Genomic DNA, 14,598 nt, shown 5'->3' with positions numbered 1-14,598 from the left:
TACTATCATTCCTACTGATCATCAATAAAGTAATTATTTCACAAAGAAAAGCCTGTTTAGCAACTGTGCAGAAAGTCTGTTGATGAAAGAGATCATTTAAAATATCATGCAAAACTTAATGTTGACCTTTAAATACAAGTTACTTTTAAAACTTACTCACTAGCCAAGAATCCAGCCTTTAAAGCCTTTTGCCCAATTTTAACAGAAGAATTTGATATATGTTTAATTCTCTACAAGTAAGCAGAGTATGACTTTGCCCGGATTGTATCCTTTAATACATCTGCAGTATACTGCAAATAAACCTTATTGTTCCTTTACTGAATTTTAATATCCTTAATGGATTTTAATCTCAACATTACCTTTATGAAATTGTCCAGATAACTACAATGTTAAAAAAAGCCTAAGAATTGTGCAAAAATGGTGAGAAGCAGAGAACAGCAAATCTGTTTAAGTAGAGTGATTGTTTGTAGCACTGCTACATTAGTTCTTTAAGTTGTTGCTGAAATATGTTAGCAAGCCAGGTTAATATTTGAAACTGTAGGTTATTATTTGAAAATATTGTTTCATTAATGAAGTCAACCTTTTGCTTCACATAAGACATTTAAGACCAGAGTCAGGCAACTGAGAGCAGTCACCACTATAAATTCAAAACCAGAAACTGGCAACTTCACCAGAAAGTTCAAAATACAAGAGAAGCTTGTGTGGCTGCTGCTTCATTAGGAAAAGACACATTGCCTCATGTAACCAGCACTATCAGGAGACAGCATCAAACTGGGTTGTTGTTATTTTAAGATAACACATTTTCTACAAGCAGCTGGGATTGATATGTCCTAGATATGTCCTTCCAATCTTGTGGGATGTGGGACAGTGGGGCACCTTCAGGAATTTGCTTCTGCATTGTTCCATTTTGATTTTTTAAAGTCCACTCTCTTAGCCTTGGATTGGCCTGATGTATTGGCCTGTTCTATAGACAGGAGAAAGACAACTGCAGTGTTACTACTTTAAAACACATAAACAATAAAACATAGTCTTCAAAGTCGGGAGAAAAAAACACCTAGTGTATATTAGGTTATAAACCTATGCTTAATAGGTTATAAAAACATACACCATCTTGGTAGTCCCTTTTGGGGCTACCTACATGCTGCATATATTTCATGTATGCCTGAATAAACTGTAAATGTTATTTTGACTGCAGACTCCCAGCATGCCTGCGTTCACTGTTTCTTGACATTCACCAGATATATCACCTGCAGCAAGACTGGGCACTGGCTACCACCTCTAAAAAACAATTGGAAGAGCTAAGAAATAAGTTAAGGGAATCTCAAAAATAGCAAGCCATGCCTTCGATCTGAGAATTGAGCATCCAAAGAGACTGACAATCTAATGTAGACTTACATGAGATACCCAAGTCCTTGGAAAACAGAAGTCAAAGGGCTAATATCCACATCAGAGGCCTGAGAGAGAACATGGAAGGAAGGAATACAACAGAATACCTCATAAAATATATCAAACTAACTCCATTTATTTATTTATTTATTTATTTAAACATTTCTAAACATTTATTTAAACATTATTTAAACCTTGCCGAAGCCTCGGGGCGGCTCACAACATCGAATAAAATACACGATAAATTAAAACAATAACAATTAAAATATATACAGTAGAATAAAATAAGCTGCCCTGGCCAAATAAAATTCAATAATATTAACATTTAAAATGCTGCTTAAATAAAAAGGTCTTTGCCTGGCGCCGAAAAACAAATAACGACGGCGCCAGGCGGACCTCTCTGGGGAGCGCATTCCATAACTTAGGCGCCACCGCTGAGAAAGCCCTCCTCCGAGTAGCCACCCTCCTAATTTCCTTCACTGAGGGCTCCCGGAGGAGGGCCTCTCCCGCTGATCTCAGGGGGTGGCTGGGCATATATGGACGTAAGTGCTCCTTCAGGTAACCAGGACCCAAGCCGTTTAGGGCTTTATAGGTCATCACCAACACCTTGACTTGGGCCCGGACTTCAGTGGGAAGCCAGTGAAGCTGACGGAGGACTGGAGTCATGTGAACATAATGCCCAGTCCCCGTCAGCAACCTGGCAGCTCTATTTTGAACCAATTGAAGTATCCGGACCGTCTTCAAGGGTAGCCCCATGTAGAGCGCGTTACAGAAGTCAAGACGGGAAGTCACCAGTGCATGAGTCACTGTTGCGAGGCAGTCGTACTCCAGATAGGGGTGCAGCTGATGAATCAGCCGAAGCTGGAGGAAAGCGTTCCTCGCCGCTGCTGTTACCTGAGCTTCGAGTGAAAGCTCCGGGTCGAGGAGCACTCCCAAGCTGCGGACCTTATCCCTAGGAGGGAGTGCAACCCCGTTCAGGACAAGGTTCAATTCACCTTCTCCGAAGCCTGAACTGCCTACCAACAGGACCTCCGTCTTGTCTGGATTGAGCTTCAGTTTATATTGAAAGGGAGCACAATGCCTAATTTTTGTAATCCACCCCCAGTAGCTAGGCTTGCAATGTAAAAACTTGGTTATCCAAGCACTCTTGAAAAAAGGCAGCATACCATTTTGGAGGCAGTCTGAACACAAGGAAAATTGGGGCATGATGGAAGAGGGTTCAGCAACACTACACAGCGCAACTCTAGAAGGCAGGACTCGGTTATAAATGGGGATACCGCTTTAAATTACTGTGCACAAAGAATGGAAAATTCTCATTGCATCAATGAAGAAAGAAGCAGCCCATGTCGTGATTACATTTAATTAGAGCCTGGCAACCCCCACCCAGACAATGAAGAAGACACATCAGTCCCTGACAGGAGGCAGCCTAAATGGGAGCAGGCAAAGAAAAAGTGCTGAGAACAAAGTAGCAAAGGATACTGTCTGACTCACTGATCTGATGAATGTAAACAAACACTATAGCTAAGGCTGCTTACATTGACAGTAAGATAAAATCAGACCAGTTGTTTGCAGATATCTTGCCATGGTTTCGCAAGGATAAAGAGAACAATGGCACTTGTGAATGCTCCCTACCAAGGTAGTTTAGTTCTTACAGCAATCAAGGCAAGGAATCCCAAGACAAATGAGGAGCCCCCACCATAACAAGCTTAGCTCCCAACAACAGGCCCTGTGCAGGTGGAGAGTCCATAAGTGTAATGCACAGAGCCCATGATGAAGAACTGGAAGATCTCCAACAATGAGGAAGGGACACTTAGATCATGCTAAGTGGCTGGTTTTGAATATTCTTCTAGAAGAGGTGCACAGATGTTTATTGTGGATGATGTTCCAGGACATCAAGTTGATTTATGGTGACCCTATGAATGAATCCCCTCCAAGATGTCCTGTCCTTGACAGCCCTGCTCTGTTCTTGTAAACTCAAGGCTGTGGCTTCCTCTTGATCCATCTCATATTGGTTCTTCCTCTTTTTCTTCTGCCTTGAATTTTCTCTAGCATTATTTTCTTCATCTCGTGAGCTTTCTCATGACGTGCCCAATGTACAACAGCTTGTTTTGCCATTTTTGCTTCCAGGGAAAGTTCTGGCTTGATTTGCTCTCAGACGCACTTGTCTTTCTGTTAGTGCAGGCTATTTGCAAATCTCCCTTTCAGGACCATGTTTCAAACACTTCCATTTTCTTGCTGTCAGCTTTCTTCACTGTCCAGCTTTCACACCCATACATAGCAAATGGGAATACAATAGTGTGGATGATCTTGGGCTCAATCAGACATGTTCTGGTACATACTGAACAGATTAGCAAGTATCACACACCATTGTCTGAAGCCTTTGCCTATAGAAAGCCATTCTGTTTCTCCTTACTCTATCCCAACAGTAGCTTATTGTCCACAATGCAGGTTACCCATCAGGACAATCAAGTGCTCAGGCACACCCATTTCTTTCAGAACCATCTACAGTTTCTTGTGATCTACACAAAGCCCTAGTCGTGGTGCATATACGTAGCATAGAGTGATCTGAAATTCTCTGGGGCACTCCAGTGGCCAACATATGTTTACAATATGATCTTCAGTGCCTCATCATTTTCAGAATTCAGTTTGGATGTCAGGTGTTTCTTTCTCCATATAGACACTTCCCTTTTAGCTTTCCTCAAGCCCACCAGCTCAGTGAAGCCACTGCTCCTGTCCTCAGGACAGTACTCCATGTTATGCATACAATTAAATACATCCCCCCACTACCCTCTACCCCTGCCAGTTGTAACTGGTCTGCTGAAATCTGGGATATAATGGCAGAAATGGTGCAAGGAGGATAGCTTGGGATGAGTGCCATATGGCACATCATTGAAATAGGCATTGCAATCCTGGTAAAAATACCTAGTGATAATCACCTCCAGTAGATAATATCCTTTAATGTAACAAAACAACTATTCAAGAGAAATGGGCTAAATTGTACCAGCAAGGTCCAATGAAATTCATCTCTGAAAGATTTATTATTAAGGTTCTTCAAGGGTACATCAGAGTCTCTCATTGTTGGGAAGACTGTTACATTTACAAAAATATTTTACCAAGTGCTGCGGGAGGCATGATGAAATAGACACAGCCTTTCATACATGACGCCAGGAAACTAGTTTTGGAAAAAGGTGTTTGAGGAGGATGCTTTAATCACAGATCAAATGATTTGTATCTCCTTGACGGAGGGCTTATTTCCATTCAATTACAACAGTAACAGCAACTACAAATGAAAAGAAGGCTATTTGAGGATTGTGCTGGGTAGCAGCTAGCATGAAATTCACAAGGAGCTAGCAGAGCTTTCAGTCCAGCTATTGAACAATGAAACTCAGATTATAGCTGATAACCCTAATGCAGAAGTTAACCAACACACAAAGGAGATACAGAAATACGCAACTTCAACAGAGACGCCACACCTGACTCCTGCCATTGCATGCATAAGAGCCCCTGAGTTCAGAGGTGTATGTGCATCTAGCACTGAGTTGATAGGATTGCACACTTAATGTACTGTTAATTTAAACCACCAATAAAACACGTTTTTTTAAAAGATGAAAGGCTGAACGAACCCAAAACTAGGCCAAGGTGCTGGGAAGTCTTGAAGCCAATGGTATTATTTAAGTAATAATGTAAGTCCAGAAAATATAGAAGTGAATATACAAAAACGATGATAGAAATGGGTTGTTTTGACATAGTTTTATTGCATTGCTTCTTAGAGGTTAATCTCCTTTTGCTGACTGGCCATTGGTTATGCATATTCACCATCTGATCATTGGGGGTTCACTTCACTAGGTGCAGGGAGATCACTGAGAACAGCCAGTATGTTTTCTACTGCTTCTTCAGTCATCATACGCAGGGCTTGCACAGTAGCAGTTCCAATGTGAGGAGTTATAATGACATTCTTCAATTGCAGTAGTGAGTGGTCTCTGTATGGAGGGCAGGACAAAATATTTAGTGGTCACTTGGCACAGGGAGATCAGCTGGAAGGCAACACTGTCAGATTGCTCTGTAAAAGCCTCCTAAGCAGAAAAGGGCATGTTGGCTCCCACTCCTTTCTTCTAAACCAGTCCCCCTCTGTGGGACTGTGGGTAGCCAACAGAAACTGCAACCAGATCCACACCATAAGGAGTCACAAAAAAAGCAAAGGTAACCGTGTTGGTCATGAAAAAATGCAAAATCTTATTAGGGCAATACCTTTACTAAGCCAAGTTAGAGATTACAAAAATGCACAGCCCTATATGATAGCCAGATAGCTTCATGGGCAGTTAAGGTCTGAATTCAGAGCACACGTCCTTGTCAGAAGTGCAGATCAAGGGTATCTGATGTGCTACAAAGAGACATTGCACCTCTGGCTCTGCATTTCTTCTTGGACATCCCACTGCCAGGAGTGGAGGGATGGGACCAGCCAGGACACTTCAGTTAGTCCAGTGCCACAGCCTCCTCTACTGGGGCCTTTCCCAAAGGGGTGATCATGGAAGGCTATCAGCATCCGCTGACATCCCTTGAACCCTGCAAGCAACGTCTTTAAGGTCTGATCCACTTACAGGGTGGCCCTGCCAGGAAGGTAGTTGGACATGAATTGCTCATGATTAATGCAGGATAAAGGTTTCTGTATTCTTTTACCTGGGTAGTGGTTCAGGCTCTGTCACATCCAAAGCTGCAGCCCTAATAACTCTGTTTTGGAGTGCATCTACTAAGGCATCTTGATCAACTACTGCACCTAATGGAAAGGAAAGTTTGACATCAAGGATCAAGACAAAGGAGGCAGAGGGACCCCGAGGCTTCAGCGAATAGGGTGGCCTAGAAATTTTCCAAATAAATAAATACATACATACATACATACATACATACAAGCCTGCCTGTTCAGTTCTAAGCATTTTCACTAGGAGGCAAATGGCACTGCGCTCTGTGGCATTTATTCCCAACATATGGTTGGTGCTGTAGAACAATTTTTAGGAATCAACAGCCTTTTCACACCATCTTGCCAAGCCTCTTCATTTATTTTTCTAAAAACAACTTTATGAAAAGACTTGTTAACCTCTTTACTTTGCAAGAGCCCCATTATGGTTAAAACAAAGCTATCCCAGAATAAGTGGGATGTAGAATCTGTATACACTGCTCTTTCTTCCATGTACAACTGGATTAGAGAATTACAAAATTCATGGATGTGCTAACTGCAATGTGACCACAACCATTCTAACTTTACTGAGCTTTCTTTTCTTGTATACTACTGAATAGATGCACACCAAAAGCATGCTAAAAGCGTCATAGTAAATGGGGCTTTGAAGGCAGCAAAGGAATGTTTCATATGTTGGGTATTTGGAACCCAATCCTGAGGTATAAAATACAACTATACAGCATTGTTTATGACTGCAGCTCTTACTATCAAAACACATAGAGGCAGGATACAAACAACTTGGGTATTTTGTGAAAAAAGAAAACAAAAACAGTGGAGACATACATAAAAACATATGTGCACCATCCATCCAATTTTGGGAAAATTATATATTTATATACATACATGATGTTTATGAAGTTAACTTGAATAGTACATGAACTTGGTGGATTGTTCAAGAATTATGGCCAAAGTGTCTAACACACACACACAACTTACAGCATGTGCCTGCACATGTTAATCCAGAAATAACTTTCAGGTAAGTGCTACGTGGCTACATTATTAAGAACATTTCCAGTTTATATGTAACAACAACCCAGAGTTTGAATCCATGGTTTTATTGGTGGGTTGAAATTCTGGGTCGTTTGACTCCTAACAACCCAGAGAATCAGGCTTCAAGGTCATGATTAACAAACAAGTTGTTCTTGGGTTGTGGCAGAAAGTGGATATAACATGAAAGCAGCAAACAGGCAAGAGGCAATGCACATATTCACTCATGCCAATTCATGGGTTTTTATCACATTCGTTTTTGTTATGTACACACCAGGTTTTTCTGTCTTATTGGCTATTTCTTAATCTACACTGAAAAGCAACATAATTAAAGTACTTTGCTATCATGTACATCATGACTTTTTAAAAATGGCAGCGATTTATTAGGTTATGAGAAACTAAGTACTGCAAATATTTACATTAGGACGTAAGTAAGAAAACAGTTTCCTGTGGACAAAGGGTAAGTATGGACACCTCCCTGGAGAGGTTTCCTCACCATATGTTTGGATTCAAGGGTACTCTTGATTCTGGACTCTAAGAACTGTTGGACTTGCACTTTATTTTATGAATGAGAATCATTTTACAGATGATGGAATGTATGCAACATTGTTGTTGTTTCATTGTTGTTTAAAGTACCAGCTATCATAATTTAACAAGTGTACATTTTGGTAGTTGTATCTCGTACCTCTGCAGATGTTGATAAGAGTAGCAGTGGGTTTCATCATCGCTAGCTCCCTTTTCCCAATGAGTCTGTGAGTCTCAGGTGTCAGATTCACAACCAGCATCACAAAGTCAGACTGCCGCAGCAAGTCTTCCATGTTTTTACAATAAATGGCACAAACTGTTTGCTCTTCTTCCTCTTTTCTAAAAGAAATAGATGTGGGAATAATCACTTGCACTATTACATTACATTTCTATACCGCCCATAGCTGAAGTTCTATTGGTACCTTACATTTTAAGTCACCCATCCATGTTTCAATCAGGCCTGACCCTGCTCAGCTTCCAAGATTAGGCAGGATCAGGCACTTCGGACTATACAAAAACAATTGTACACTAGTGACTTTCAGTGCTGGAGTTGCTTATTCCATATGGATATCCATATTTTAAGCAGGAAGGCAGCATTTCAGGCTGCTGCACCATAACCCATTCAGTATAATGTATATGTGCACAGCTGTGCTTCTCCTTGCATGGTGCTACAAGCATTCTCTTATTCCAAAAAGAGCAACCAAAGGGCATTGCTAAAAGACGATGTTTGACAGCAGCACCCAGTAAGCTGTAGGAGCAACTTCTCTAGAAATTACTGAAAAGCCTGCACAGACTGGGGTTCTTTTAAGAAAGGAAGAGTAAACACAATGCAGCTTTTCACCTTTTGCATTTATGCACCAATGTGCGTGTCTCAAACGGTAGTTAACAGGAGAGGGTCATGGCAAAGTCTGAGAAATCCTGATTTACGTTTTAGTTTTTCAATAATTTTTTAAAGAAAAAGTAGAATATAGAAATAGAAAAGGGATATCAAGGGATCTTACACAAATATTACATATGATATCAAGATCAAAACTTGCACAGAAAATTACCAATTGTTATCTCTTCTACATCCAGTTTAATTAGTACTTAATTTAAACTCATAGAGTAATTATTCTAATTTATAATTCTTAATATGAACTTATTTTTAATTCCTTTTAATTTTAAATAACAAAGCATTTATATTAAAATTATAATTTTTACAAGCTCCATTTTCAATATTAAGTAAATTGTATATAATAAGCTTTCCATTTATGTTTTAGGTTTGAAGGGTGGTTGGATCAGTTGATCTGTCATGACTGTCCTGCCACACAGAAAGGCAGCATATCCTTAAAAATCACCAGCTTTCCACTTCAGTTTGCAAATACTAACAGGAAGAGTCATGCTACAGTGACTTTTCCACATTAAAGATGGACATGAGAAAGGGTACAAAGGTTTTACAATGGATGCCTCTTTTTTGGCCCTGCTTGCATTCAATATTCATGATCATAATAAGATAATTCAAGGAGCTACTTCTGCTTTTAAAACACAAACTCCAATGCACAATGATTTGTTTCTAACCATTTTGCATTTCCAATTCTTGAGAGAACCTGGTGAATAAGGGTTATACGAGGGATAAGCAACCCTCATTTAACTCTAGAATAGACCATGGCTTATGCAAGGAAAATAACCTGCACTTGCTGGATTTGCATGACACACAACCTCCAAGTAAGAATTGTATAGAGAAAGTGGTACCTGGAAGTTAAATAGCTCATGACAGTCTGTCATACTGTATGTTACCAGATGTTACAGAGCCTCCATCTCTCTCACGGGTCTTCCGGTCCCTTTGAGACCAGGGCTGGAGTGCCTCTACTTGGTGTTGGGCGAACGAGACAGATTGGGGATTCTATTGGTGTACCGTGCACCTTTCTGCCCAGCAGTCTCCCTATCTGAGCTGACAGAGACCGTCTCGGACCTGGTGTTGAGGACCCCCAGGATGTTGGTCCTGGGGGACTTCAATCTCCATGCCGAGTCTGGACTGACCGGGGCGGCTCAGGACTTCATGGCCTCTATGATGGCCATGGGCCTGTCTCAACACGTCACTGGCCCTACCCATGAATGTGGACACACTCTGGACCTGGTATTCACGACGGGGCAGGTAGAGGATGACCTGAGGGTGAAGAACTTATGTTTGACTCCCCTGTCATGGTCAGATCACCTCCTGGTGAGGTTTGTGCTCGAGAGCAGCCTCTCCCTCTATAAGAGTGCGGACCCGATTGTATGGGCCCGCCCCCGGAGCCGGATGGATCCGGATGGATTCCTGGGGGCCCTGGGGGAATTTCCGGCTGACAAGACTGGTGCTCCTGTCGAGGCTCTGGTCGAACTGTGGAACGGAGAGATGACCAGGGCTGTGGACACAATCGCCCCTAAGCGTCCTCTCCCACCGGGCAGAGTCCGCTCTTCCCCTTGGTATACACCTGAATTACGGGCGATGAAGCGAGTTGGGAGACGGCTAGAGCGTAGGTGGAGGAAATCACGGGATGAATCTGACCGAACACACTTGAGAGCCCACTATCGGGCCTATGCTGTGGCGGTGAAGGCGGCGAAAAAGAAGTTTTTTTCTGCTTCCATTGCCTCCTCACAATGCCGTCCAGCGGAGCTTTTTCGAGTGGTGCAAGGCCTGGTTCGCCTGGGTCCTAAGGAAGATCCGATGCCACCCTCAAAGGCCCGCTGTGACGACTTTGCCAGGCATTTCAGGGAGAAAATCGCTCAGATTCGTCACGAGCTGGACTCCACTAATGAATCAGAGGTCTCTGAGGAGTCGCCAATGCCACCGTCTGGTCCAAAATTACTGGAGGAATTTCAATTATTGCGGCCCAATGATGTGGACAAGGTGCTTGGAAGAGTACGTCCCACCACGTGCCTATTGGATCCTTGCCCGTCTTGGTTAATAAATAACTCCAAGCACGGGATTGGGACCTGGATTTTGGAAGTGGTTAACGCTTCTCTGAGGGAGGGTCGAGTGCCTGCCCCTTTAAAGGAGGCGGTAATACGACCGGTCCTGAAGAAAGCGTCACTGGATCCAGAGATGGCCACTAACTATAGACCTGTGGCCAACATCCCGTTTCTGGGCAAGGTGCTGGAGCGAGTGGTGGCGGGACACCTCCAAGCACTCTTGGAGGAAACTGATTATCTGGATCCTTTTCAGTCCGGCTTCAGACCCGGGTACAGTACTGAATCTGCCTTGGTCGCCCTGTACGACAACCTGTGCAGGGAGAAGGACAGGGGGAGTACATCCCTGTTGGTTCTTCTGGACCTCTCGGCGGCTTTCGATACCATCGACCATGGTATCCTTCTGGATAGACTTGCGGGATTGGGGGTTGGAGGCACTGCTTTGCAGTGGTTCTGCTCCTATCTCGACGGTCGATTCCAGAAGGTAGTGCTGGGGGACCATGTCTCTACGTCATGGCAGCTATGCCATGGGGTACCACAGGGCTCCATTCTATCCCCTCTGCTATTTAACATCTATATGAAACCGCTGGGAGAGGTCATCAGGAGGTGTGGGCTGCGGAATCATCAATACGCTGATGATACCCAGCTTTACCTCTCATTCTCCACTAATCCAGGTGAGGCAGTGGCTGTGCTGAACCGGTGCTTGGCCAAGGTAAGGGAATGGATGAGGGCCAATAAACTGAAACTCAACCCAGACAAGACGGAGGTCCTGTTGGTTGGCGGATCGGGTTTCGGAGAGGGTGGATTTGACCTGGTCCTGAATGGTGCAACACTCCCTCTTAGGGATAAGGTCCGCAGCTTAGGTGTACTCCTCGACCCGGAGCTTTCTTTGGAAGCTCAGGTGACAGCGGTAGCGAGGAACGCCTTCCTTCAGCTTCGGCTGATTAATCAGCTGCGCCCCTACCTGGAATACGACTGCCTGGCGACGGTGACACACGCGCTGGTGACTTCCCGCCTAGACTTCTGTAACGCGCTTTACGTGGGGCTTCCCCTGAAGACAGTCCGAACACTTCAATTGGTGCAAAATAGAGCTGCCAGGTTGCTGACGGGGACGGGGCGTTATGCTCACATGACTCCAGTCCTCCATCAGCTTCACTGGCTTCCCATTGAAGCCCGGGCCCAATTCAAGGTGTTGATTATGACCTACAAAGCCCTAAACGGCTTGGGTCCTGGCTACCTGAACGAGCGCTTACGTCCGTATATGCCCGACCGCCCTTTGAGATCTGCGGGAGAGTCCCTTCTCCGGGAACCCTCCATGAAAGAAATTAGGAGAGTAAGTACCCGGAGGAGGGCTTTCTCTGCGGTGGCGCCCAACCTATGGAATTCACTCCCCAAAGAGGTCCGCCTGGCACCGTCGTTACTGGTTTTTCGGCGCCAGGTAAAGACCTTTTTATTTAAACATCATTTCAATTGTTAAAACATATGATCTGGCCTGGGCAACTTCTTCTTCCTTCTCTTTCTCCTCCTATATTTTTATTTTATACTGATAATTTTAATTTTGTATTTGTAAATCAATGTATTTTTTGTATTGTTATATTTAATGGTAATTTATTATGTACTATTGTATTTCAATGTAGTTTATCATGTTGTAAGCCGCCCCGAGGTTTCGGCAAGGGGCGGCATAGAAATGTTATAATAATAATAATAATAATAATAATTTACCTGTAACTAATAAACATTATGTGACTATAACATATACTCTGAACTCACATTTACCTACGATTCCTGTTATGATAGAGAATGTTCATGTCAAATGCTTTCGCTCTCTTGGCCACTTTATAGCCAATGCTGCCCATCCCAATGATACCAAGGGTGGCTCGTGTGACTTCCACTCCTAGCCAGTCAACAGCAAAATGTGTAGTATCTGGAGATGTTGCAATACAACAACCTAATAAACAAACCAGCAAACACAGAAAGTTATGGTAAAACTTGAAACAGCCAAGGGCTTGCTCTGTCTTGAAGAACCATTACAAAAGAAAATCACTTTACCTTCTACTAGTCTTCGGGCAGATGCCAACATTAAGGCCATACCAATGTCTGCTGTGGAGTCTGAAACAGCATGTGGAGTGTTGGTTACTTTTACTCCAAAGCTAGAAATCAGTTTCAGATCCAAATGATTCACTCCTACTCCAGAGTTTCCAATCACCTTTAGGTTGGGCAGCATTTCAAGAAGCTCCTTATCAATGAGAGGCCTGCGCTCAAATACAAAAATGGACTTGATCTTTTCATGCAGAACTTTGCTGTTGTGAAACTCCTTTATGGTGATGACATTAAAGTGTTTCTTGAGGAACTCCACATGGCTTTCCGGGACACCAAATGCACCTCCTATGTCAAAGACCAAAATACCCGGTAGCTCTTTTTCTCCCATATTCTGAAAGAAAGGACAAAGAGAAATGTTCATCTTAAAACAGAAAGAAAGATTCAAGAATCCCTGTTTGTATATATGCAGTAATGTAAAGTTTAGAAGAATGTTGCACAAATTCCAACATTAGCATGGCTGGATAGGGAAAGCTGTGGGTTTTTTTCTGTCTAAACATGCATAGGATTGTAACAAAGGTCTGCCAAGGTTTTCTTTATTTATACTCAGTTAAGAGCCCCAGACAAAGGAGGATTTAATTCTAAAAACACTTCTGTGCAACAGAGCCTGACTTTTATATGTTAACATGTAGCTACCCTTGGTAAAAGGACAGCAGTAAGACACTTGTTGGAATTGTGCAGTTGTGTCTATCACATGTTAGGGATGGTGAACCTCTGGCGTGCAAACTGAATTTAGTCCATGCCAGAACAAAATAAGCAAAAGCTCTCCCATAATATGGCTACTAAAAGCCTGATACTGTAAGAACTGCTTTAGATTTATGATGGGATTCCTGATCTGATCAGGAATTCAAGGTACAAGTCTTGCTTCCCTCATACACCTTAGAAATACAAATGGGTTTGTCCTTTGGGAGCACACCTTGGGCATGCTAACGTTTGCCTGTCCTGAAGGTACTTCTCTTTGCATTGTCTTAATCCCTATTGTTTTACCCAAATTTGCCCCTAGCATACTGTGTCTATGACCCCCCACCCTCCTCCAACTATGTATGTAACTGATAGGTTATAAAGGCATATTGTACAGACGTCATCCTGGCTGTCCCTTCAGGGTCTACCTATATGCTGCATCTATTTCCTGTACGCCTGAGTAAACTGTGTTCTATTGATGGTACACCCCTAACACACCTGCTCTTCCTGATTTCTCTCATCATTGATCAGGCCTCTCCTTCTGACCTGCAAGGCACTCCCTGAAGTCTCTCCAAGAAGGCAGTGAATAGATGCTTGTGTTAGGATCCATAGTGGTGAAGTGCCAGAAGTACCGTGAAGAGACAGTGCCCAAGTCTCACCTGAGCTGCTATTTCAAGGAGTTCCTTATTACCACCATCCTTAGGTGGTGGTTCACTCAGCTTTGCTTGGCCCTTGCCTTTTCCATCAGGAGGAAGTCCTGAGAGGTAGTTCACTGGGATAAACAAATGGGTAGAGTGTGGTGAAAGGAGCTTTAAACTCCCCACCCCTCCATTTCCTCGCTCTTGTGCTGCTGCACATGTACATGTGGGTGGTATGTGTGGGTAGGAACGGTGTGTGTGCGCGAAAGAGGCAGAGGGGTAGCGGGATGGTCATAGTCCCAGCTACTTGGGGCTGTGGCTCTCCCTCAGCACAGGCATGGCTTCAGGCCAAAACAGGTTCCCTGCTGCAACTGTGAAAGGGAACTGCCCTCTTCTTGGAGCAGGCAGGCGGACTTGTCTCTGACATTTAGAAATGCTTCCTGTTGCTTGATCTGCCCTTTATCAGCAGTTCTAGTTCTGAAAGTGGGAGCTGCTGCTACATAAAGATGCAGAAGTGCCAATAGGGCAAACATAACCCAAGTTTAATACATTGTCAATGTGCAGAAAAAGAAAGGATGGCTTTTCCCATCCTAACATAGAGCACACTGCTTTGTACAATCTCTC

At 43.2% G+C, this 14,598-nt stretch overlaps 1 protein-coding gene across 6 annotated transcripts in view; it reads right to left on the bottom strand.

The window, feature by feature from the left end:
• Positions 1-4,395: 4,395 nt before the first annotated feature.
• LOC123021621 (probable 2-ketogluconate reductase) overlaps positions 4,396-14,598 on the bottom strand; it is a 14,331-nt gene continuing 4,128 nt past the window's right edge. For all 6 annotated transcript variants that reach the window (XM_044426543.1, XM_044426545.1, XM_044426541.1 and 3 more), the window contains 5 exons: positions 12,608-12,989; positions 12,335-12,506; positions 7,791-7,969; positions 6,064-6,160; positions 4,396-5,366 (listed from right to left, as the gene is read on the bottom strand). In XM_044426543.1, coding sequence (XP_044282478.1) covers positions 5,210-5,366; positions 6,064-6,160; positions 7,791-7,969; positions 12,335-12,506; positions 12,608-12,986 — 984 coding nt within the window. In that variant the 5' untranslated portion in view covers positions 12,987-12,989 and the 3' untranslated portion in view covers positions 4,396-5,209. The remainder of the gene's footprint in view (positions 5,367-6,063; positions 6,161-7,790; positions 7,970-12,334; positions 12,507-12,607; positions 12,990-14,598) is intronic.

This window comes from Varanus komodoensis, unplaced genomic scaffold (assembly GCF_004798865.1).
Source record: "Varanus komodoensis strain SLA01 unplaced genomic scaffold, ASM479886v1 scaffold17, whole genome shotgun sequence".
NCBI classification, from domain to species: Eukaryota; Metazoa; Chordata; class Lepidosauria; order Squamata; family Varanidae; genus Varanus; species Varanus komodoensis.
The sequence above is the reverse complement of the archived record's forward strand: the minus strand, read 5'-3'. Positions and strand labels throughout refer to the sequence as shown.